Source organism: Salmo trutta, chromosome 1 (genome assembly GCF_901001165.1).
Source record: "Salmo trutta chromosome 1, fSalTru1.1, whole genome shotgun sequence".
NCBI classification, from domain to species: Eukaryota; Metazoa; Chordata; class Actinopteri; order Salmoniformes; family Salmonidae; genus Salmo; species Salmo trutta.
In genome coordinates this window covers 26,143,019-26,166,775 of record NC_042957.1, presented here as the reverse complement: position 1 = coordinate 26,166,775, position 23,757 = coordinate 26,143,019, and the positions used below count along the sequence as shown (strand labels likewise).

The 23,757-nt window shown below is 45.9% G+C and overlaps 1 protein-coding gene across 2 annotated transcripts; it reads left to right on the top strand.

Moving 5' to 3' along the window:
• The first annotated feature begins 161 nt into the window (after positions 1-161).
• gtf3c2 (general transcription factor IIIC, polypeptide 2, beta) lies at positions 162-22,086 on the top strand. 2 transcript variants are annotated; one of them, XM_029750742.1, is made up of 20 exons: positions 162-281; positions 1,093-1,538; positions 1,836-1,949; positions 2,080-2,434; positions 2,768-3,083; positions 3,255-3,349; positions 3,486-3,563; positions 3,692-3,790; positions 3,915-4,142; positions 4,305-4,416; positions 4,612-4,729; positions 12,484-12,515; positions 12,728-12,857; positions 13,041-13,185; positions 14,556-14,717; positions 14,890-14,977; positions 15,185-15,313; positions 15,726-15,917; positions 18,749-18,856; positions 21,217-22,086. In XM_029750742.1, the coding sequence occupies exons 2-20, from the start codon at positions 1,109-1,111 to the stop codon at positions 21,430-21,432; spliced, it is 3,147 nt and encodes a 1,048-aa protein (XP_029606602.1). In that variant the 5' UTR covers positions 162-281; positions 1,093-1,108; the 3' UTR covers positions 21,433-22,086. The 2 variants fall into 2 exon arrangements, with proteins under 2 accessions (XP_029606602.1, XP_029606593.1); XM_029750733.1 differs by having other exon boundaries at positions 174-334.
• The last annotated feature ends 1,671 nt before the right edge of the window (positions 22,087-23,757 follow it).

The following is a 23,757-nucleotide window of genomic DNA, read 5'->3' as shown; positions in this document are numbered from 1 at the left end:
TGCCTTACACAGTAAACAGTGTTCTACTAATGCCTGCATGTGTTGAATGAAAGGGGTGATGCACCAGCTGAACAAGCTCTGGTTGTATCCACTTTGGCACTTTGGGCCCCACCTGTGACAGGAAAGGTGTATCGCAGCCATGCAACAAGGCAATATTTAGTTTCGAACAGAAGGGGGCAGCAGTCTACCGGCCAATATCGTCTATCTGGTCACAACAAATAAGGCGGTCTCCAGCTAGATCCACGCTCTACTGACTACCGATTGAGAATATTACTGATAAAGTACGTTATTGTTGCTGTTGGCGGCGATAAGGACTTTGAAGGAGGTTTAATCGGTAACTATAGTTTCCAATTTATGTGGCCGTCTATCTGTATTCCATCGTAACTGAACCATATTGGCACGAACATGGGGATTCGAACCGGGGTTAGAGGATAGGCGCGAGTCAGGCCAGCTGGGAAACGAGGTCTATAAACCATGAGCCACGGGATAGTATAGACCCTTGGCAGAAATGTCCGATGTCTTTTGTGTTGTACGAGTCTGCGCGGTTAGCTAATTTTTACCACAGACCCTGTCCTAGTCGGTATTATGACAGACGTCTCAAGAAAATCTATGTACAGTAGCTAGCTAGACAGCTAGCTATCTTGTAGCATATTGACATTAGCTAGCTAACTAGCTAACGCCGGACACTTCCTACATAAACTTGCTGTAGCAAGTGTGTAAGTAGCAGCTGTAGCTAGTTATGCCACAAAAGTTCGCTAACGTTAGTTTTGTCATCACTAACAATTTGTCAGTTTTTTACGACTTTTCGTCGTTTATCGATTTGAATCAATCAGTCAATGCAAATCAGTCAGTGGCCCATACTCCCACATTTGGGTAGGCTAGTTGGCTACTACATGTGCCCTCGAGTCATCTGCCAAATTTGAGTGATGTGATTAACTAGCCAATAGCCAGTTTAGCTAACAAGCAAGACATTGTATCATGCAATATGCACTGCAGTCATTCTGTGAAATTTGCAAATAAACTACGGTATCCACTGTCCCATGTTTCAACTGGTGAAGTCTCTCTCCCTCTCTCTCCCTCCCTCTCTCTCAGGTATGCTGTAGGACGTATGCCTGTGACAGAGAGTTGCACAGTTAGGCTGTTGAGGCTGCCTCTCACCAAGAAGAGTTGCTCAGTATACTTGTCTAGGCTTTCTGTGATAAAGAGGTGCTCAGTACGGCTGTCAAGGCTTCTTGTGACAGATAATAGGTGCTCCGTAAGGTTGTGTAGGCTACCTGTGACAAAGAGGTGCTCAGTAAAGTTATTTACTCTGCCTGTGACGCAAAAGCGTTGCTCTGTAAGGTTGTCTAGGCTGTTGATGGCAACCGTTTCCCAGAAGTTGGGCAAACAGGGTAGCGAATCCATGGGTTTACCTCATGGAGAGGAGACAGAGGAACAGACTGATCCACACGAAAAGCCTCAGGCAGAGGCGCAGACCAATCCACATGAAAAACCACAGGACACCAATGGGGAGGCTGTCGGTGCTTCATCTGAACAAGGTAAGCAGCAGAGAGAGTGTGACACTGTTTAATAAAGTGAAGTGTCCCAGGACTCCCTAAAAACATGCCACTTCAATGCAGTAGTGACTTTTCCCTAACCCTTTAACTAACATTAACCTAATTCTCTTAACCGGCAACGATAATTCACCTAACCTGCTGCGCAAGTTCTCCTAACCTACTACAAAAACAGTCATTTCCTGTCGTATTTGTATCGAAGTGGTGTGTTTTTAGGGAATTTTGCATTCCATACTGCATGTAGTGGAGGACAGACCCCACCATGTTCCTATGTTTCCCCAGGCCAGGATCTGCCTCCAGAAGAGCTTCCTGTAACATCCTTCACCCCAGGAAATCGTCTGCAGAGAAAAAGAGTCCCTAATCCGAAATATCAGAGAGAACCAGACACAACCACCCGTGAGTGCCTGAAACTGGTTATTAATATTGTGTACTAGCAGTAGCCTAATATATGTGTAGATGATAGCGCAAACCAACTTGCCTCTTTTGTTGCTCTGATTTTATATTTTGGTGCATTTCTTCTGCATAGTACAATGTCCTGACTCAACAAAAAAGCCAAGGAAAAAGATGGGCCTGAAAAAATCCATAGTCTCTAACACAGAAACTGACCAGCAGGAGCCTGACAAAAAGACCCCAAAACCGAAACCCCCCAAAAAGACACCTGCCAAAAAGACACCGCCCAAAAAGCCAGTGGTCTCGAGCATAGACAGTGACAGGGGGCTTATCAAACAGACCCCTGCCAAGAAGACCTCTGCCAAGAAGATACAAAAGGAAACACCACAGGTCAACTCCATGCCCGCCCCTGCAGTCCCGGAACTGAGGGAGACCCCAGAGGAGCCTGAAACCACCCCTAGTGGCAGACCCAAGCGGAGGGCAGCAAAAGCGTATGTGACATCATCTAGTCCCCCATCATTTTGATTCTGTTACAGCAAGTAAGCAGTCTCTGATGGTAACGAGATGATCCTATACAGTATGCCTATTAGTGGGGATTTCAGTGAATGAGCAGTAGTATTATTCTTGTTTGGCCTGTGTTTTATACAGCTACCTTTGACTACCTAGGCTTTTTCAATATTTCATTCACTTTTGATTGTCACGATTATAAAACAATCTGAAATGGCCACCAAATCAAACTTTATCTCTTCACATCAAAAGCAATTTCAGTTTGGAAAAAGTAATGCTCAATTGGCCCATTGTTGTATGTTTCTGTTCCATCTCAGTGCATTGCAGTACCTCCATACCCTGGCCAAGGAGGTATACAACCAACCTGACAATGGTACTAAGAACAACTGGGAGTCTAGCCCAGTCCCCAGCCCCAGCTCAACCCAGCCCCAGAAACAGACCAGAGGCAAGGGTAAGAAGAGGAAGACCCCTGATTTTGACAGTGACAACGCCGCAGAGGATGTGGACTTTGTTCCAGAAAATCAAGACACCGAGGAGGAAAGTGAGGATGAAGATACTCAAGAAGACTTAGACTTGGAGAAGACGCACACACCACTGAAAGACCTTAGATCCAGACGCATTTCCAGAGGTCTTGTGAGTGGCTTTTTTTTTTTTGTTACAGTAGATTGTGATAAATAGACTAGCAGACAGAGAGATATTGAGAGAGATTTTGCCCACTAGGTGACCACAGTCTGAGACCAATGACAAGCTAAATTAAGACTTTTGTGTTACCGTTGTCATGTTTTATTTTTTGTTGTCACTCAGTCAAGTCAAGTTAGATACCATGGTAATTCCCCCAATGGACTGTCCAACAACATGATGGGACCCATCTGGATGTGCACCAAAACCACCAAGACCTTGTAAGTTGCTCACCTGTCTTCTATGTAGCAATAAAAAAAAGTAGGTTTTATTGCTTACTGCCAGTAGGGGGTGCTCAATGCATTACATTATTCACACCTGGGTCTTTGGCCCTGGCTCTTTCTGTGTGTTTGACAGCCGTGATGAACACTGTAACGAATGGGTCTTTGCTGAGTGGATGCCTTCAGAGAAGGATTGGCATTGCTTGTCGGACAGGTAGAAATATCATTACACATTTGATTATTACATTATACTTGATCTTCCGGGGAAAAATATTACATGTATCTCAAATACCGAGTAACCCAGGAATACATCAAATGTTTGGTATGCGTTTCCCCTCCCAGTGAGGCTGAGAAGTATCTACCGCAGGAGATGATGTCAACAGCCTTCACCTTCTCCAGAGAGGGCATCAGGGAGGAGACTCCTCTGCACAGAATGAAGAGGTAGATCCTATGTAGCGCAATTTGTAATTGGGGTGCTTGTAACACCAAGGTCTTGATCAAGCCCTTGATAGATAGATAGATATATATTTTTTTTTTAAGTATCTTACTGTTGTTTATTGTCCAGGTTTGAGTGCCTGCCACCCCACCCTGAGCGCTGGGACATGCTATTCTATACGGGCGGCCCGGTGTGGGCCATGGACTGGTGCCCCTCCCCCGATGGCGCCCCTGCCAGCCAGTATGCTGCCATCTACTGCCACAGGAACCTGGATGACCAGCACAGGATGAACGAGTTGTACACCAAACCGGGACTCATCCAGATTTGGGACCTGGGACAACTCCAGTACAACACCAGGTAGGAACCATGGCATTGGCCAGTTAATGGGGATCAGTGTAATATCGGTCTTTCTCTATCTATCGCTACAATCTTCTTGATCTTTCTACCTTTCTCTGGGCTATTTCCCCCACCATCTCTCTGCTCCGTCCCTTCACTCTCACCCTCCCCATCTCTCCCCAGTCCCCAGTCCTCTCCACGGCTGGCTTATGGTATTGCCCAGGATAAAGGCTTTGTGTGGAACCTGAAGTGGTGTCCAGGAGGAGCCTGGGAGCTGCCCACCACTAACAGGAAGGTAGGAACAGCAGCACACAGAGATACACAAAGAACTGACGTGTTAAATCAACATCAGTAATGTATGTTACTGCATAATGGCTCCACATGACTGTAAAAGAGAACTTTATAGAACACACAAAAAAAAGAAAAATGTATGACTCTCTGATCCTCTCTCCCTGTTTCTCTCTTTCCTTCTGTCCTCCCTCTCTGGCAGGCTCCTCATATGCCCAGACTGGGTCTCCTGGCTGCCTCCACGTCAGATGGTCACATCACTATCTACAGCCTGCCTCACCCTGACACACTAATGGCCCGCAGGAAACACACCGCTAAAGGTTAGCATGCTCGTTTAAAGTGGAACTGACAGCGTTTTAACTACTTTGCCGATATGAAACAAACAGACAATCATAATATCAGTAAAACATATAAAATTCCCAGTTATTCTATTTGGCATCGATCAAATGGGTACACAGGCAGGCAAGTTCCCATTCAGTTGTCAAATCGTGGGTTGGGACAAGCAGACATTGGCAGGCAAGCTGCAGAAGGACGAGCAGGCTACTATTTCCCCATCGTTTATCAGTGGAATTTGTACGACCAACTACAAGCTGAAAATGTTTGAGAGGGTTCATCTACTGTTCCCTTGTTAGATTTTAGCTCATCTCGCTCTGGCTAGCATTAGTTGTTGATCTTGTGCATAGGCAACTGAGGGAGAGAGGCTACCCTTTCATGGTTGTCTATGCCTGCGACGAACCATCAAACAGGCAAAGCGTCAATACAGGGCTAAGATTGAATCATACTACACCGGCTCCGATGCCCGTCTTATGTGGCAGGGCTTGCAAACTATTACAGACTACAAAGGGAAGCACAGCCGCGAGCTGCCCAGTGACACGAGCCTACCAGACGAACTAAATCACTTCTATGCTCGCTTCGAGGCAAGCAACACTGAGGCATGCATGAGAGCATCAGCTTTTCCGGATGACTGTGGGATCACGCTCTCCATAGCCGACGTGAGTAAGACAGGTCAACATACACAAGGCTACAGGTCAACATACACAAGGCTGCAGGGCCAGACAGATTACCAGGACGTGTGCTCCGGGCATGTGTTGACCAACTGGCAGGTGTCTTCACTGACATTTTCAGCATGTCCCTGATTGAGTCTGTAATACCAACATGTTTCAAGCAGACCACCATAGTCCCTGTGCCCAAGAACACAAAGGCAACCTGCCTAAATGACTACAGACCCGTAGCACTCACGTCCGTAGCCATGAAGTGCTTTGAAAGGCTGGTAATGGCTCACATCAACACCATTATCCCAGAAACTCTAGACCCACTCCAATTTGCATACCGCCCAAACAAATCCACAGATGATGCAATCTCTATTGCACTCCACACTGCCCTTTCCCACCTGGACAAAAGGAACACTTATGTGAGAATGCTATTCATTGACTATAGCTCAGCGTACAACACCATAGTACCCTCAAAGCTCATCACTAACCTAAGGATCCTGGGACTAAACACCTCCCTATGCAACTGGATCCTGGACTTCCTGACGGGCCGCCCCCAGGTGGTGAGCGTAGGTAGCCACGCTGATCCTCAACACTGGAGCCCCTCAGGGGTGCGTGCTATGTCCCCTCCTGTACTCCCTGTTCACCCACGACTGCATGGCCAGGCACGACTCCAACACCATCATTAAGTTTGCAGATGACACAACAGTGGTAGGCCTGATCAACAACGAGACAGCCAATAGGGAGGAGGTCAGAGACCTGGCCGGGTGGTGCCAGAATAGCAACCTATCCCTCAACGTAATCAAGACTAAGGAGATGATTGTGGACTACAGGAAAAGGAGGACCGCGCACGCCCCCATTCTCATCGACGGGGCTGTAGTGGAGCAGGTTGAGAGCTTCAAGTTCCTTGGTTTCCACATCAACAACAAACTAGAATGGTCCAAACACACCAAGACAGTCGTGAAGAGGGCACGACAAAGCCTATTCCCCCTCAGGAGACTGAAAAGATTTGGCACGGAGTGTGCAAAGCTGTCATCAAGGCAAAGGGTGGCTGCCTTCTCTGTGGCTCAGTTGGTAGAGCATGGTGTTTGCAACACCAGGGTTGTGGGTTCGATTCCCACGGGGGGCTAGTACAAAAAAAAAATGCATGAAATGAAATGTAAGTCGCTCTGGATAAGAGCGTCTGCTAAATGACTAAAATGTAAATGTAAAATGTACTTTGAAGAATCTCAAATATAAAATATATTTTGATTTGTTTAACACTTTTTTTGGTTACTACATGATTCCATATGGGTTATTTCATAGTTTTGATGTCTTCACTATTATTCTACAATGTAGAAAATAGTAAGAAAATAACGAAAAACCCTTGAATGAGTAGGCGTGTCCAAACTTTTGACTGGTACTGTATATACTAGGCGGTGTCAGAGGAAGGGCCAAAAATTTGTCAACGACTCCAGTCACCCAAGTCATAGTCTGTTCTCTCTGCTACCACACGGCAAGCGGTACTGGAGCGCCAAGTCTAGGTCCAAAAGGTTCTTTAACAGCTTCTACCCCCAAGCCATAAGACTACTGAACAATTAATCAAATGGCCACCCGGACTATTTACATTGACCCCCCCTTCCCTTTGTTTTCACACTGCTGCTACTCACTGTTTATTATCTATCCATAGTCACTTTACCCCTACCCCATGTACAAATTACCTCGACTAACCTGTAACCCCACACATTGACTCGGTACCCCCTGTATATAGCCGCATTATTTTTATTTTTTTACTTTTATTTTGTAAATATTTTCTTAACTCTATTTCATGAACTGCATTGTTGGTTAAGGGCTTGTAAGTAATCATTTCACGGTAAGGTCTACACCTGTTGTATTCAGCACGTGACAAAAAAAATAGATTCGATTTTTTTCTTTAACCTTTATTTAACTAGGAAAGTCATGTATATTGCCATAGAATTTTCACTAATGACTTACTCTGTCGTTCCCAAACATTCTATGAAAATGTGAAAATGATCATATCTAAGTGCTCGCTTGTCAAAAATATTTAAAAAAGGCATAGAATAGAAGATTTAATGTTGCTTAAATGCTGTCAGTTCCACATTAACACACGATACGACCAAAGCAACGGACAATTAAGACATATATTAGTAATTTGTGATAGATTACTGTTATAATATATCTATGTCGGAATCGAACCTACTCTGGTGTTGTAGTTGTATGTGCTGTTCCAGAAGGGAGCAGTATTGTCATTCAACAGCCTGAAGTTGGTCCTGCAGAAAAGCTGGAAGTCTTTATAAAATCCGTTTTCATACTGCTCATTGAGGTGGCCATTTTTTTTTTGACAAGTCACATAATACATATTCACTTCATTTTTTAATTTTTTATGTAAGTGCACATAAACATCATGTTATTATTAAATCATATGCCTTAGGATATTTACCATAAAAATCTATTGACATCTTCCGTAATAGGTGTGTGTGTGTGTGTGTGTGTGTGTGTGTGTGTGTGTGTGTGTGTGTGTGTGTTTTCGTGTCTGTGCGCATGTTTTAATTTTCCTCGTATGTCCCTACACATTTCTGTCCCCCTCTTCCTGCCTCTCTTAATCTCCCCTGAGATCACATGATCTTTGACCAAGTTAATAGTCCCTCTGCATTACAGTGCGTTTATCACAGTGACCTATATATGAAGGGACAAAGCCATGGATCACGTGACACCATTCATTGTGAAGACTCAATAGCGCATTAAAGCCAAATTAAGTCTGGGCAGTTTGAACTCCAGGAAGTGACGTGGCGGGCTAGCTCAGTGATGCCCCCTCATTGAGTAACTCGAGTTGAAGGCCGACTGGGGTACTGCAGGCTGCCATTTGAAATAAATGATCCTTATAACTTCTGTGTATGATTTTAAAATAATCGGTTCAAGGACATGCATCTGGTGTATTAGAAGCAATTATTGGTACCATGATTGTCTTCTAAAAATGTGTTTTATTTACACGAAGATTAACCACAAAAATTGCACTTTTCCCGTTCGCTTAAATGGGGGGGGGCCGCACCATATTCCTACTGTGTAAACAGTGGTAGATTTCGTTGTAGGAAGTCTCACTTGAAGTGCGTGGTCTAATAGCAGCCAGCTGTCCAGTTTAGCAGAAATATGTTGCGGTTCAGACAAAAGTTGTATTCTGACGTTCCTAGAAGTTATACATGTGCTTTTATTGGTAGGAAACATTTTTTTGGTATGGTTATTTTCCGTCGCCAACCACCAGAACGAAGCACAGCTCGGGGAGTCCAACCGATACACAGACTCCCGATGTTGTTTCCTAAAGCTAGGGGATCCTGTTTTCTGAGAACAATACCTGCAGTCTGCCATGAACTTCTGTGGCTTCAATGAGAGAGGCAGTCTTTCTGGTTTATCATAAGGCGCATACTTTTAATGAGACATCGATATCCACTCCCATCATAATGGATTCACAGGGTTTTAAAGATGGAAGGACTTAACCCACAACATTCTAATTCTAATGACTTTTACACCTCAGTGACTGGAGCTGTAGATGTCTTAGTAGTGTGTAGCAACAGTGAGCGCTTGGCAGTTACAACAGATACAGATAGATTAGCTGTATAATATGGTTACTATGTATAACTAAGCAATAATGCCTGGATACAGCCCTTAGCCGTGGTATATTGGCCATAAGGGGCGGCAGGTAGCCTAGTGGTTAGAGCGTTGGGCCAGTAACCAAAAGGTTGCTGGATCAAATCCCTGAGCTGACAAGGTAACAATCTGTCGTTCTGCCCCTGAACAAGGCAGGTAACCCACTGTTCTCTGGTAGGCTGTCATTGTAAATTAGAGTTTGTTCTTAACTAACTTGCCTAGTTAAAAAAAAAATATATATATATATATATATATACCAAACCGATAAGGTGCCTTATTTGTATTCTAAACTGTTTAAAAATGTAATTAGACCAGTAACTTTTTGGTGTTGTTGTCCCTGGCCCTGGCCCTGATATACCATGGCTTTCAGCCAATCAGCATTCAGGGCTCGACCATCCGGTTTATAATTAAGCAATAAGCCCTGAGGTGCCTTATTGCTATTATAAACTAGTTACCAACGTAATTAGAGCAGTTAAAATACATGTTTTGTCATACCCGTGGTATACAGTCTAATATACCACGGCTGTCAGCCAATCAGCATTCAGGGCTCGAGCCACCCAGTTTATTATATACCATAGACTGTAAGGAGTGACTTGACGTAGCATCGGAGAGGTAAATGTCTGAGTGTTTTGCTGTATCTCTTACAGATGACACTGCTCTGTCCTGTTAAGATTAAGCTCACTACATTGGTCAATTGCACATAAGGTCCAACTGAAATTTGACTTCTGCTTTTAAACCAACCCCTCCAAAAGACACACATGTATACAGATACAAGTTGTTTTGGAGAGGTGCGGGAGGCTGCCACACTGGGCGCTGTTGTGATTTGATACCAGCTCACTTCCCAACAGATTTTTTCCCATGTGACCCGGGATTCGAACTGGCAACCCTCCAGTTGTTGACTCGCCTCTCTAACCGCTTGGCTACCTGCCATACAGTCTACTCCCCTATAAGGCTCAACAGCCTTGGGGGCGATGTGATAAAGACTATGGTCATTAGGTCGATGATGTTTATCTGGACCATCCATCATTTACACTAGAAAATACCTGCTGCATCCCTCATAGTTGTGCCAACTTGAAGTTAACTTGAATGTACATTCTAATTCTGTTTTTCAAAGCAGAAGCAAATTAACCATTTCAGCAGGATACACTCATAACTGCACACATACCTACACACACACACACACACACAGACACAGGGTAGCCAGCCAGGCAGGGCAGGGCTCACTCCAGGAGATAAGAGCAGCACTGCAGAGAGGGTCTGATTCATGGACCTGTCTAGCGTCAGGACCTTGCGTTTTTAGCCTTGTTCTTTCTATAGCACCGGTCGTCATTTATCACTCTGCCTCAAAGGTTTTATGCTTATAGAGTCACAGCTTGTAAGTGTCTGTCGGCCCTGTACAGGCAGTTCAGAAAGCTGGAGTCATTCACTATGGGGTCAGAATGCTCCCTTCAGTATATCAGGTTGGGGCCCAATTTTACGGCACTCCTTTTGAGCAGTTTGTGGATGCAGCGTTTAAAAAAAAAAAATTCAGTGCCCAAAACCACTGACTGTTCTTTTCCTCTTTTAGTGCCCTTTCTATCAGTTAATTGTTGTCATGCCTCATTGTACACAGTTCCATAGCAGCCTCTCCCCACCCCCCAGGTTTCCGAGCTGGGGGATGAAAGGTTACAGTTTATGGTCAGTGCCCTGAGAAGTTACATTTAGGTTTTTGGACTGTTGAGAGGGAACGCTGGGCCCTGGCTAGCCGTCCTTCACGCCCTGCCAAGAGCTAGTCTGGGAGAGCCTAGCTGGGTCACTAAACTGAACTATGAAACCCTCAGTCACAGCAGGACGAGACAGCCACACCTGTGACGAGTGACATTTAGGGCCCTTCGTGCTGCCTTAATGGAGGGCCAGGTGTGAGGCTAGGAGAGGGAATGTAGTGAATTGGGGGGGGGGGGCTTTTAACAGACTGATAGAAAACACACCACATCGGCTGGATGAAATGCAAATTAGTTCATCAAAAACCCATTCTGTAATGCCGTCGCTGTAATTTAGCATTAATGTGAGCCAGCCTGGTCTCTGTTCAGAAGTGACAGGGTTAAGGGATCAGATGCTTGTGCGTGTGCGCTCACTATCTGCGAGACTGTTTGGGGCAGATAATTACAAATAGCTTTTGGTGTGCGTGAGAGTGCCTGTAAAAAACCTATCTCCTCCTTGCTCAATGAAGATAATTTACTAGCTCGTTCCATCAGACAAGGATCTATAATTGAAATGACAAAGAAGATGCATCGCTACGCAGTTGTTAGTGTTAGAAGCCATGAATTTCAGCCTAGTACCCGACACCTTTCTCCCCCAAACCTGTCACTCACACAGGCCTCAATCAGCCTATGGGGAAGGGAGGCTGCTGTGTTTGGGTGGAGGGGGTCGAAGATGGGGTGGGGGGGCAGTGAGGCGTGATGCTGTATCGACCCCATCGACCTGTACGGGGTGGAAGAGGTGGGGAAGAGAGGGATGAGACCACAAGAGAGGTAGCTGGACCTGAAATCCTCCACAGACTTAACACTACTCTGTCAGACACCCAATCTTTGCCGTATTCTTCCTGTTAGATATAAAGTGTCATGAACATTCCAGTATTGTACATATTCCAACGCCATGTTGTTATTACAGCCTTTTGTAATAAATAAATAAAGCTTCAGCCACAAATGCCTCGGTATCAGGCTAGTTTAAGTGGCTGAGCTAATAGACCCGCAGACGCAGGATCCTAACAGTAGCCTGACAGTAGCCAGATCTCTGGACACATCCAGGAAAGGAGACTGGTTCTCTGGGTCTGGGCCAGCAGTGGCCAGATCTCTGGACACATCCAGGAAAGGAGACTGGTTCTCTGGGTCTGGGCCAGCAGTGGCCAGATCTCTGGACACATCCAGGAAAGGAGACTGGTTCTCTGGGTCTGGGCCAGCAGTGGCCAGATCTCTGGACACATCCAGGAAAGGAGACTGGTTCTCTGGGTCTGGGCCAGCAGTGGCCAGTCAGATCTGGTGTAATGCCAGGAGAAGAAGGTTCAGACTCTTGAGTGTCTGCTTCTATTTGAAAAACAGTAATCAGACGGACAGACGGTGCCATGTCCAGTCAGTGATTGAATGGCCCTGGGCCCCGGGACACATCCATCTCGCAGAGCAGATAGACATGGCCTGGGATTCTGACGGCTAGACGATTTTTAACACTAGACTGTCTTTGGAGAGGTACTGTGATTGCTCAGCTCCCTGTCTCTGTCTCTCTCTGTCTCAGTGTTGTCTGACTGCACTGACCGCAGGGTGAATGAGATTGTTGATTTAAGTGTGTGTGTGTTTGCACTCCACAGCCCAGTTTGTTAAATTACAATCTGTAATAATTCTTTGTTCATGTATTGAGTTCCCATTAATAATCATAGAGTTAATACATAATATTCATGTGTTTCCCAATAGGTGGAGCCAGCCCAACACTGATGATCTGCCAGGTAGGCTAATATCTGATCTCCTACAGATGTATGCGTTTTCATTTAGCCCAAGTGTCATCTTCAACTCTCAGCAATTATGAGAAAGAGAAAACACTGTCCACACACTAAATGTTTTATTTGAAATCTTATGAGATGCTTGTCCTGCTGGTGTGTACAAATCTCATTGTAATTTGTGTGTGTGTGTGTGTGTGTGTGTGTGTGTGTGTGTGTAGGTACAGGGTGTGATCACTCTGAAGCGGGGCTCCTTCAAGACCAACCACGATGAAAAGAATAACCAGGTTCTCTCCATGGACTGGCTGCCTGTCAAACCTCACAACATCCTGGCTGCTGGCTTCTATGACGGTATGACTACAACACATCATAGTCCAGGATGACAATGAGGTGTCACTGTGAAACGGGCGTCCTGTGGTGTCACTGTCACTTTTGCCCCAACTTCATCCCTTTAGTCAGTGTTCTTGAGCCTGCAGACTCGTATCCAGATACTCGTCCATCTGTAGTACATGTCCTGTTGTCTTCCCCCTGCAGGTACGGTGGCCCTGTGGAACCTGTCCAGTAGGTCTATTCTGCAGCGGGTGCGCGCTCCAGACCGCTCCTTCACCCTCTACCCCTACCACTGCTTCATCGCCCACGACAACGCCACCCGCGCCCTCAGTTTCTGCCACGCATCCAGGTAAGCAGCCGATCAGAGCAGAGGATTCAAGGACCTGTCTCCAACCACTAGGTTCTGAAAGCCCGCCCAGCATCACGACCAACTGCAACAAAGCTGTAGCAAAAAGCCCATGCAGTATGACTTCAATGCAGTATGACTTCAATCCATAGTGTGAGACTACATCAAGCTCAGAGACCAGAGCCACCATTACCATTCTGAGCATGTAGAATGTAATAAGCAGTGACCTTTTGGCAGTGAGCTCTGCGCTGCGCCCATGCGGCTGTCTGAGTCTGCTGGAAGGGAAGTTGGTTTTCCTAGCTGGGTGGTGCAGGGAGGAGAGAGAGCAGGAATGGTGGATGAAACCAAGTGTAAAGCTCACGCCGCGTCTCGCTACCGCTCCGGATTTCTAATAAACACTCTCTCTCTGCTAAAACACACTCCCATTATTGGAGGATGGAGGGGGAGCGGAGAGGTACATCGATGGTGGAAGGAAGATGTTACGCTCTGTGATGTCGCGACGCCTGTAAACATGTCGACGTGTGAGGGTGGAGGTAGGGAGGGGAGGGTGTCAATCCTGCCCCACTCCAGATGCTCTGTCGGGTACAGACTCTGTCGGGTACGTCCTTTTGGCCAGGGGCCCGACCATCCTGGTCATATAGTCTCATGAAGGCAGTGGCAGCACGCAAACTGAGCTCCATCCTGGAAGTTTCACGCCTATCTGGTCCCAAACAATACCACTCAGTTTACTGGCTAGTGCGCAGTGCCTGCCCCTCCCTCTCATAGCACCACCCTGTAGTAAGGTGTAGAAGAAGCGTAGCCTCCCGGGCCATGCATCTCCTGTGTAACAGAGCAGAGAAATCAAATTGGCTAGCTGGTAGAGTATGAAGGTGTTCCTCCTCTTATTTCACTCCTCAGTCGGCTGCATACTGAACAACCACCAGCGGCTTCTAAACCAGGTTTATTAGAACGCTGTAAAGATCTGCGGCAGTATCAGGAGTCATGGGTTAGAGTGCTACATTGATAGACCATAGCAGCGGGTTATTCTCCAGTCTACGGGCTGGCGTTATGGAGACACTCGGGGCCCCGCTGGGTTGTTTGGTAGGGGCCAGACTACAGGCATCCATCTTATCTGGCTGGCTGGGTTTTAATGAGGGATAATGAAGAGCTGTACAGGACACTGGGCTGGCTGACTGGAGCTGTCCCCTCCCACGTTTCTTCCTCCTCCATTTCCCTCTCTTTTGTGATGAGACTGTCTGCCATCTTCTCTCTGCCTTTTCTACTCTCCATCAGTTCCTCTCTTTCCTGTCCTCCCTCCCTGCTGTTCTTTCCTCTCCTTATTCCCTCATCTCGTCTCCTCTCTCCTCCCTCTCCTCTGCCCTTCCTCCTCCTAGAGACCTCATGGTGACGGCGGGTGATGACAGGCTGGTGAAGATGTGGGACCTGAGGAGGACCTGGGAGCCCTGCCAGTCCTTCAAGCGCTTCCTCTCCACCGAGGCGGCCTGGCCCCTGCACTGGGCTGGGGTCTTCATCTCTCAGGAGAGCACCTACGCCACGTGAGTCCCTCTCTCCTCCTTCCAATTGAGTCGACATCTTACCTCTCCATTATCATTCCCCTCTGTGTGTCTTGTGTAATCGATACCTTGTGAAGGGTGTTCTATTGTATCGCGCTTTGTTCTTGGTCTGTTTTGTCAGGGGACCTGTTTAATTTTTCGTGTCCCCCTTCAGGTTTGGCCAACATGGACTCAATTACTTTGACTCAGGGTATCTGGGCTTCAAGCCACTCTTTCTGGTGCCACGGAAAGGGACCATGTGGGTAAGTGGGGAAACTGGGACAGAAACACGACCAATTCCACTGTAGTCCCTACCATATTCACTTCTGTAGACTGCTTATACCTCTCAAATCCTTCCATATCTGTTTTAGTGCAGAGGGACGAGGGGTTGAGTTGATATTGGGCTGCACACCATTTCTTGGTCCAACCCCCTTCCTCGTGTTGATTGGTCCATCTTGGTATTTCTGCAGAGCCTGTCGATCTCTGATTGGCTGAACACAGCTGTGACGGCGGACTCGGTGGGAGACGTGATCATGGTCCTAATACCCAACCTGTTCAACAACCCCTGCTACCTCAAACGATCCATCGATCGCAGATTCGTAAGTACCCTGTCCAGGCCGGCCTCGCACCACACACAGATATCGCCAAAATTAGCATTTCTAAAGTCGCCATTACAAACCGGGTGGTTCTAGCTCTGAATGCTGATTGGCTGAAAGCCGTGGTATATCAGACCATATACCACAGGTATGACCAAACATATATTTTTACTGTTCTAATTACGTTGGTAACCAGTTTATAATAGCAATAAGGTACCTCGGGGGGCTAAGGGCTGTATCTAGGCACTCCGCGTTGTGTCGTGCGTAAGAACAGCCCTTAGCCCCCCGAGGTGCCTTATTACTTAATTATACACATATTTCATGACACTGACTTACACATTAAAGACTGCAGTATGAATGTTAATCGAAATGGGTCCATCTTTTCTCTTCAATCACATTTTTTCTATTTTTTCAGCCGGTGTTCAGAACCGAAATGGTCCAATTGAAAGAAGAAGTTGAGGAGAATGAGGGAGGAGTTGGAAGAGCAGAGGGAGGAGTTGGAGAGGAAGGAAGTGGTTCCACCAGTAACGGAACGTCCCATCATACACCTCAGACCTACAGAGAGACAGCCAAGAAGTACTACCTCCACTACCACGACATGGACATGGTGGGTTAGGGTTAATACAGAGAGGTACTACCTCCACTACCACGACATGGACATGGTGGGTTAGGGTTAATACAGAGGTACTACCTCCACTACCACGACATGGACATGGTGGGTTAGGGTTAATACAGAGAGGTACTACCTCCACTACCACGACATGGACATGGTGGGTTAGGGTTAATACAGAGAGGTACTACCTCCACTACCACGACATGGACATGGTGGGTTAGGGTTAATACAGAGAGGTACTACCTCCACTACCACGACATGGACATGGTGGGTTAGGGTTAATACAGAGAGGTACTACCTCCACTACCACGACATGGTGGGTTAGGGTTAATACAGAGGGGGGAAGGCTCTGTTCCTGATACATCTCAGCACAATCACATTTGGCTGTTTGAGTGTGTGTTAAATTATAGGATACCAGGTATGCTCTCTCTAAGCACCAGACTGCCTAAGCTCTGCATTGTAGGGGATTGTGTGTGTTTGTGTGTCAGGACCAGATTGCAGTCCATGAGCAGCTGATGACAAACACCTGCCGGGTGTGTTTATGCACAGAGGACATGTGGTCTGCTAGACCCAATAGATTTATTAGATGAGTTGTGTCTGACACACCTGAAGGAACTGAAGGGCCCAGGGCGCATCTGCAAAACGCCATCCCTGCTCACACGCTGGTACCGTCGGTTTCCACGACAACCCAGAAGTGCACCTAGCCGTGGCCCTTAGTGACGGCCAACTCCTGGGTTAGGACTTGATTAAGTGTTGCACCCTTCATTAATTTATACCGCACCCTCCTTCCCCCTCTCCCTCGCCTCCTCTCTCTAGGGCTGCTCCATCTGTTCCCCTGCCTTCCGCTCCACCGGCCCTGTCACTGCCCTGCGCACACACATCCCACACACCACCCCGAGTCGCCGTGGCCTAAGCACGTCCATTACCCACAACCCATCAGGCCACGGCCCACTTACCTCTGACGTATGTCACCTGACCAGGGCCTTTTGTTAGGGAGGGAGGATCGTGGGATGTCGTGGCCAGGGCAGTGGAGTTTATTCCTGCTGCTTGACATAACGCTCCACTTACTCAACCCCTGTCTCCCCGGCCTCAATCTGTCTCCCCGGCCTCAATCTGGCTCCCCGGCCTCAATCTGGCTCCCCGGCCTCAATCTGTCTCCCCGGCCTCAATCTGTCTCCCCGGCCTCAATCTGTCTCCCCAGCCTCAATCTGTCTCCCCAGCCTCAATCTGTCTCCCCGTTCTCAATCTGTCTCCCCGGCTCCCCGGCCTCAATCTGTCTCCCCGGCCTCAATCTGTCTCCCCGGCTCCCCGGTTTCAATCTGTCTCCCGGGCTCAATCTGTCTCCCCGGCCTCAATCTGTCTCCCCGGCCTCAATCTGTCTCCCCTGTCTCCCCGGCCTCAATCTGTCTCCCCGGCCTCAATCTGTCTCCCCGGCCTCAATCTGTCTCCCCTGTCTCCCCAGCCTCAATCTGTCTCCCCGGCTGTCCAGTGTGGGAAACAATATGCTAGGGTTGACTCTTTGAGGGTTCAGCGAGCTGTGGCATTTTACCATGGGCCACTGCTACAGCATAGGTCAGTGGAGATGAGGAACATTTGGTATTTGATTAGGATCCCCATTTTATATTATTTATTTATTTATTTCACCTTTATTTAACCAGCTAAGCTAGTTGATAAAAAGTTCTCATTTACAACTGCGACCTGGCCAAGATAAAGCAAAGCACTGTGACAGAAACAACAACAACAGAGTTACATGGAATAAACAAGCGTACAGTCAACACAATAGAAAAAAAGAAAGTCTATATACAGTGTGTGCAAATGGCATGAGGAGGTATGGCAATAAATAGGCCATAGTAGCAAAGTAATTACAATTTAGCAGATTAACACTGGAGTGATAGATGAGCGGATAATGGTGTGTAAGTAGTGATACTGGTGTGCAAAAGAGCAGCAAAGTAAATAAAAACAATATGGGGATGAGGTAGGTAGATTGGGTGGGTGGGCTATGTACAGATGGACTGTGTACAGCTGCAGCGATCGATTAGCTGTTCAAATAGCTGATGTTTAAAGTTAGTGAGGGAAATGTAAGTCTCCAGCTGTTAGCTGTAAGCTAACATTAGCTGTTGCAAAAGCAGCATCTGCTCTTCCTGGGTTCCACACAAAACATGAAACATAATACAGAATGACATAATACAGAACATCAATAGACAAGAACAGAACTACATACATGTTTTTTAAAGGCACATGTAGCCTACATATCAACACAAACTATCTGGGTCAAATAGAGGAGAGATGTTGTGTGAGGTGTTGCTTTATCTTATTCTTTGAAACCAGGTTTGCTGTTTATTTGAGCAATATGAGATGGAAGGGAGGTCCATGCAATAATGGCTCTAAATAATACTGTACGGTTTCTTGAATTTGATCTGGTTTTGGGGACTGTGAAAAGACCCCTGGTGGCATGTCTGGTGGGGTAAGTGTGTGTGTCAGTGCTGTGTGTAAATTGACTATGCAAACAATTTGGGATTTTCAACACATTAATGTTTCTTATAAAAAGAAGAAGTGATGCAGTCAGTCTCTCCTCAACTCTTAGCCAATACAGACTGGCATGCATAGTATTTATACCAGCCCTCTGATTACAATGAAGAGCAAAACTCTTTTCTATCTCTGCATTAACGCAGAGATAGAAGAAATTGTAAAAAAAATAATGAATTTAGAAATTAATCTTAATTTGTGATACGGTGAGTATTGTTTGAGTATTGCTCTGTATTTGGGTGTGTCCGTTTTGTGATGTTTTAACTTGTAATCAGACTATTGTACTCTTTCTCTTCCAGAGAACGTTTAAGAATGTCCAGAGCCGAGCTCCGTGGAAGCACATGCAGGTTGCAGAGGCCAAAGGGGGACTGTGTCTGGACCTAATGCCTTTGGCTTCGCTAACTAAGGTATGTCTAAGAGTAAAAATCTGATTCTCTGACTGCATTCCACCTTGAACAGCTCTTCCGTAGTAATGTTTTTACTTGCTGGAGCAGCCAAGCTGAAAGCTGTGTGAATGTGATCTCTTCTGACTGAAGTTCTCATCAGACCCCCATCCCCCAGTCTGCATTAGGCCCAGCTGGGATAGAGCGAGGGGGAGAGATTCTGATGGCCAGGCAGCGATAAAGACAGAAAGTAATGAGCTGTAAAATGAGGAATGTGTCACCCCGGGTTTCATTGGAGGGATGCGAGGAGAAGAGTGCCATCGGGATGATCTGTAGTTTCACTGTAGAGTGATGGAAACAGGTGTGATTCTCCCAGGTGACACGGAGGACAACTGGAGGCCACTATTCATCATGGCAAAGTCACTTCTTAAACCATCCTGTTGTACCACTGAGCCTTTAGTCGTATTTGAAATGCATTTTCTTGTGCCTTTCTCGTATGTTCAGTAAAGTAAAAGTTTTAGGCAACTATTTGAACTTAGAACTATTGCAGAGCTCATTGGTTATTCACCGAAATCGCGTTTAGAGGGCCACAGCGACTCATTGACAAACATTTCCAATTGAGGCACTATGCTATAACAGTGATAGCAGCCCATGGATTGGTCATGGAGCCAGGCAGTGACTCTAGATTAGTGCTAATAGAAATATCAGTAGTGGTGTTATCTAGTAATGATGCTGGCCAGGCAGAATTAAGCTGTGGATTGAGCAGATCTCCTGATTGGGAATTGATCAGCTGGGTAAAGAGTTGCATTGGAGCTCAACGCTGATGTCAGAGTACATTAGCCCTGTCTTAACATTAGCCCTGTCTTAACATTAGCCCTCTCTTAACATTAGCCCTCTCTTAACAGGGCTCCTGAATGGCGCAGCGGTCTAAGGCACTGCATCTCGGTGCAAGAGGTGTCATTACAGACCCTGGTTTGATCCCGGGCGTTGTCCGGGTTAGGGGAGGGTTTGGGGGGGGGTTGGCCAGGGTAGGCCGTCATTGTAAAATAAGAATTTGTTCTTAATTGATTTTCCTAGTTAAGTAAAGGTTAAGTAAGTAATGGCAGCCATGGCTTCAGAGAGCAGAGCTGTGGATTTGGTCACATTAAAGTAACTGTCCTTCAGAGAGCAGAGCTGTGGATTTGGTCACATCAAAGTAACTGTCCTTCAGAGAGCAGAGCTGTGGATTTGGTCACATTGAAGTAACTGTCCTTCAGAGAGCAGAGCTGTGGATTTGGTCACATTAAAGTAACTGTCCTTCAGAGAGCAGAGCTGTGGATTTGGTCACATTAAAGTAACTGTCCTTCAGAGAGCAGAGCTGTGGATTTGGTCACATTAAAGTAACTGTCCTTCAGAGAGCAGAGCAGTGGATTTGGTCACCTTAAAGTAACTGTCCTTCAGAGAGCAGAGCTGTGGATTTGGTCACCTTAAAGTAACTGTCCTTCAGAGAGCAGAGCTGTGGATTTGGTCACCTTAAAGTAACTGTCCTTCAGAGAGCAGAGCTGTGGATTTGGTCACCTTAAAGTAACTGTCCTTCAGAGAGCAGAGCTGTGGATTTGGTCACATCAAAGTAACTGTCCTTCAGAGAGCAGAGCTGTGGATTTGGTCACCTTAAAGTAACTGTCCAGTGTCTCTGATTTCTATGAAATATAACCTATAATGAATTACTCTGAGTTAAATAGTTTTCCATCCCCAAAATTGTGATTAAGTATGTTAAAAAGCATATTTTCTGTGTTGGAATGGTGTGGGCGTATACCGGTCATAAAAAAAATATTCCTGAGTATACCGCTGATTGGCCAGCTCATTCTCCTCAGTAGAATGATGTCCTAATCCTAATTTTGAGGTGTTTTTACATTTTTTAAGTGTTCTCCAATTTATGCTTGGGCTACAAAAACAGCATAGGATGAGTCCACAACATAATCTGGGTATGAGTTAGCAGAATATGACAATTTTAAAAGTTAGATTTTCACTGGACAGTTACTTTAACAGCAGACTTACTCAATCTCCACTGTCTCAAGTACAAGCAAGTACAAGCACTGTTATTTATTGGTTGACAGGCTCGCCTTATTCCCTCATCCTTGCCGATTCCCTTTAAACATGTTATGTATGTTTTATTGGGAGAGGGAGATTTCTAGTTGTGGATGTGTGACTGTTGAGTTGAGGACATGAACATAAAACATAATATGGTCATTTGTATCCAGTTAGCTGCACATGCAGGAATCAAACCTACAAGTCTGGTGTCTCAAACACCATGCTTCAAACAACTGAGTCATCTCTAAATAATCCTAAACCATCATCTGTGTGCTCTGACTGTTCCCACCCTGTTCTCCTTCTCTTCTCTGTAGGTCCGTTTCAACCCCAACCTGTGTGCCCAGAGCTGGGTGTTGTCTGGGGGCCAGGCGGGCCTGGTAAGAGCCCACTGCCTCAGGGCCATGAACAGCTCTCACATTAACAAGATGGTGCAGGAGAGCCAGGCCCAGTTCAGCACCATGTTCCCCCAGGACACGACAGACAGCCAGGGGGACGCCAGTGCCGTCAGACACACAACAGAAAAGCTGTAGGTGTAGGTACCTGGAGCTCTGCTCCCTGTAGCGCCCCCTCAGTGTACTGCAGTGTACACTACTCCCAACTTCCTAAAGACTCAAATTAGGGCTTCATTCGAACTTTGGATCCACACATAGAACTTCCATGTCAAAGATTTTCATGGAAGTTTGAGTTACAGGAGTGGATGTCATGGTAGGATCAAACTCCCAAGGAATGTGATTGGCTGCTTTGTTTGGACAGTAAGCCCACTGTGTTTTTATCTTCTGCAAGACCACAATGTTTTTATATTTAACTTATTTCAAGACGAAAAAAGACATGCTATTTTGCTAGAACTTGTAAATGTTTTACAATTATTTTTATATAAACATTTTTTTTCTTGGTGTGAATACATTGTGAACTGAGGACTGACTTGAAGGGTTCTTATAGAACCCAAACTTGCCGTCATTGCAAAGCTATAGCACTTTAGGGTTTTTCTGTTCATTCATTCTGATTATATTCTGCCTTTCTTGCCGCTGTTCCTTTTCTATCACACACTTTCAGGTCCATGACTTCTGTATATCAGGTATAAACCATGTTTTAGATTTATTTGTCTCAGAGCCAATGAGTCTCTAAGTCTTTGTCTGTCAATGTCTGTTTATTAAAATTATATTTTCAGTCTTTTCTAAATCTCATATTCCCATCTCAGCGGATAGAATGGAGACTCAATGTTCTTTAGTTTATCATACTACTGTTCTGAAAATGGTCATGAATTTGACCACTTTAAAATGGACATGCATCAATGGTTTCAATGTCTTCAATTGCCATTTCCTGAAAGTCACTTCCCACACGCCAACACATTTTTTCAGCTTCAGAATCATCTGCATTCACCACATTTTGTATGGTTATTCTTAGATACACTCACCGGTCAGTTTATTAGGTACATCCATATGGTACCGGCTCGAACTCACCTTTGCCGCCAAAACAGCCTGAATTCTCCGGGGAGTTGATTCTACAAGGGGAGAGAAAAGTTTGTTGCTCGATTGGTATCAAGGGACCTAACGTGTGCCAGAAAAAACAGTCCCCACAACATTATACCACCGCCACCAGCCTGTACCAGGCAGGATGGTTCCATGGACTCATGCTGCTTACGCCAAATCCTGGAATTTGTCGGACCAGACAGTTTTTTTCCAGTCCTCAATTGAGAGAGAGAGTTGGTGATCGCATGCCCACTGGAACTGCTTCTTCTTGTTTTTATCTGATCGGCGTGTAATTCCGTGTGGTCATCTGCTGCAATAGCCCATGACAAGGATCAACGAGTTGTGCGCTCTGAAATGCCATTCTGCACACCACTGTTGTTCTGCGTCGTTATTTGTCTATTTGTGGCCCGCCTGTTAGCTTGCATGATTCTTGCCATTCTCTGTTTTCGCCCACAGGACTGCCACTGATTGGATGCGTTTTGTTTGTCGCACCATTCTCAGTAAACCCTAGACACGTGTGTGTGTGAAGCCCAGGAAGGCGGAAGTTTGTAAGATACTGGATCTGGCACACCTGGCACCAACGATCATACCACGCTCAAAGTTGCTTAGGTCCCTCATTTTGCCCATTTTAACGTTCAAGCGAACAGTAACTGGATGCCTGTCTGCCTGCTTTATATACAGCACATTCGGAAGGTATTCAGACCCCTTGACTTTTTCCACATTTTGTAATGTTACAGCCTTATTCTAAAATGGATTGAATACATTTCTTCCTCAATCTACACACAATAATCCTTAATGACAAAGCAAAAACTACTTTAGAAATTTTTGCAAATGTATTAAAAATAAAAAACAACTTATTTATATAAGTATTCAGACCCTTTTGCTATGAGACTCGAAATTGAGCTCCAGTGCATCCTGTTTCCATTGATCATCCATCAGATGTTTCTACAACAAAAGGAATTGTCCGTAGAGCTCCGAGACAGGATTGTGTCGAAGCACAGAACTGGGGAAGGGTACCAAAACATTTCTGCAGCATTGAAGTTCCCCAAGAACACAGGGCCTCCTCCATTCTTAAATGGAAGCATTTTGGAACCACCAAGACTTCCTAGTGCTGGCCGCCCGGCCAAACAGCAATCGGGGAGAAGGGCCTTGGTCAGGGAGGTGACCAAGAACCCGATGGTCACTCCAGAGTTCTTCTGTGGAAATGGGAGAACCTTCCAGAAGGACAACCATCTCTGCAGCACTCCACCAATCAGGCCTTTTTTGGTAGAGTGGTTAGACGGAAGCCACTCCTCAGTAAAAGGCACATGACAGCCCGCTTGGAGTTTGACAAAAGGCAGCTAAAGGACTCTCAGACCTTGAGAAACAAGATTCTCTGGTCTGATG

Bases quoted from the DNA above. Each gene is read 5' to 3' on its own strand.
- gtf3c2 (XM_029750742.1), top strand. From the start codon at position 1,109: ATGCCTGTGACAGAGAGTTGCACAGTTAGGCTGTTGAGGCTGCCTCTC. The intron at 2,435-2,767 runs GTATGTGACATC...GTTCCATCTCAG, and splicing joins AAGCGGAGGGCAGCAAAAGC to TGCATTGCAGTACCTCCATA. The intron at 3,350-3,485 runs GTAAGTTGCTCA...TGTGTTTGACAG, and splicing joins ACCAAAACCACCAAGACCTT to CCGTGATGAACACTGTAACG.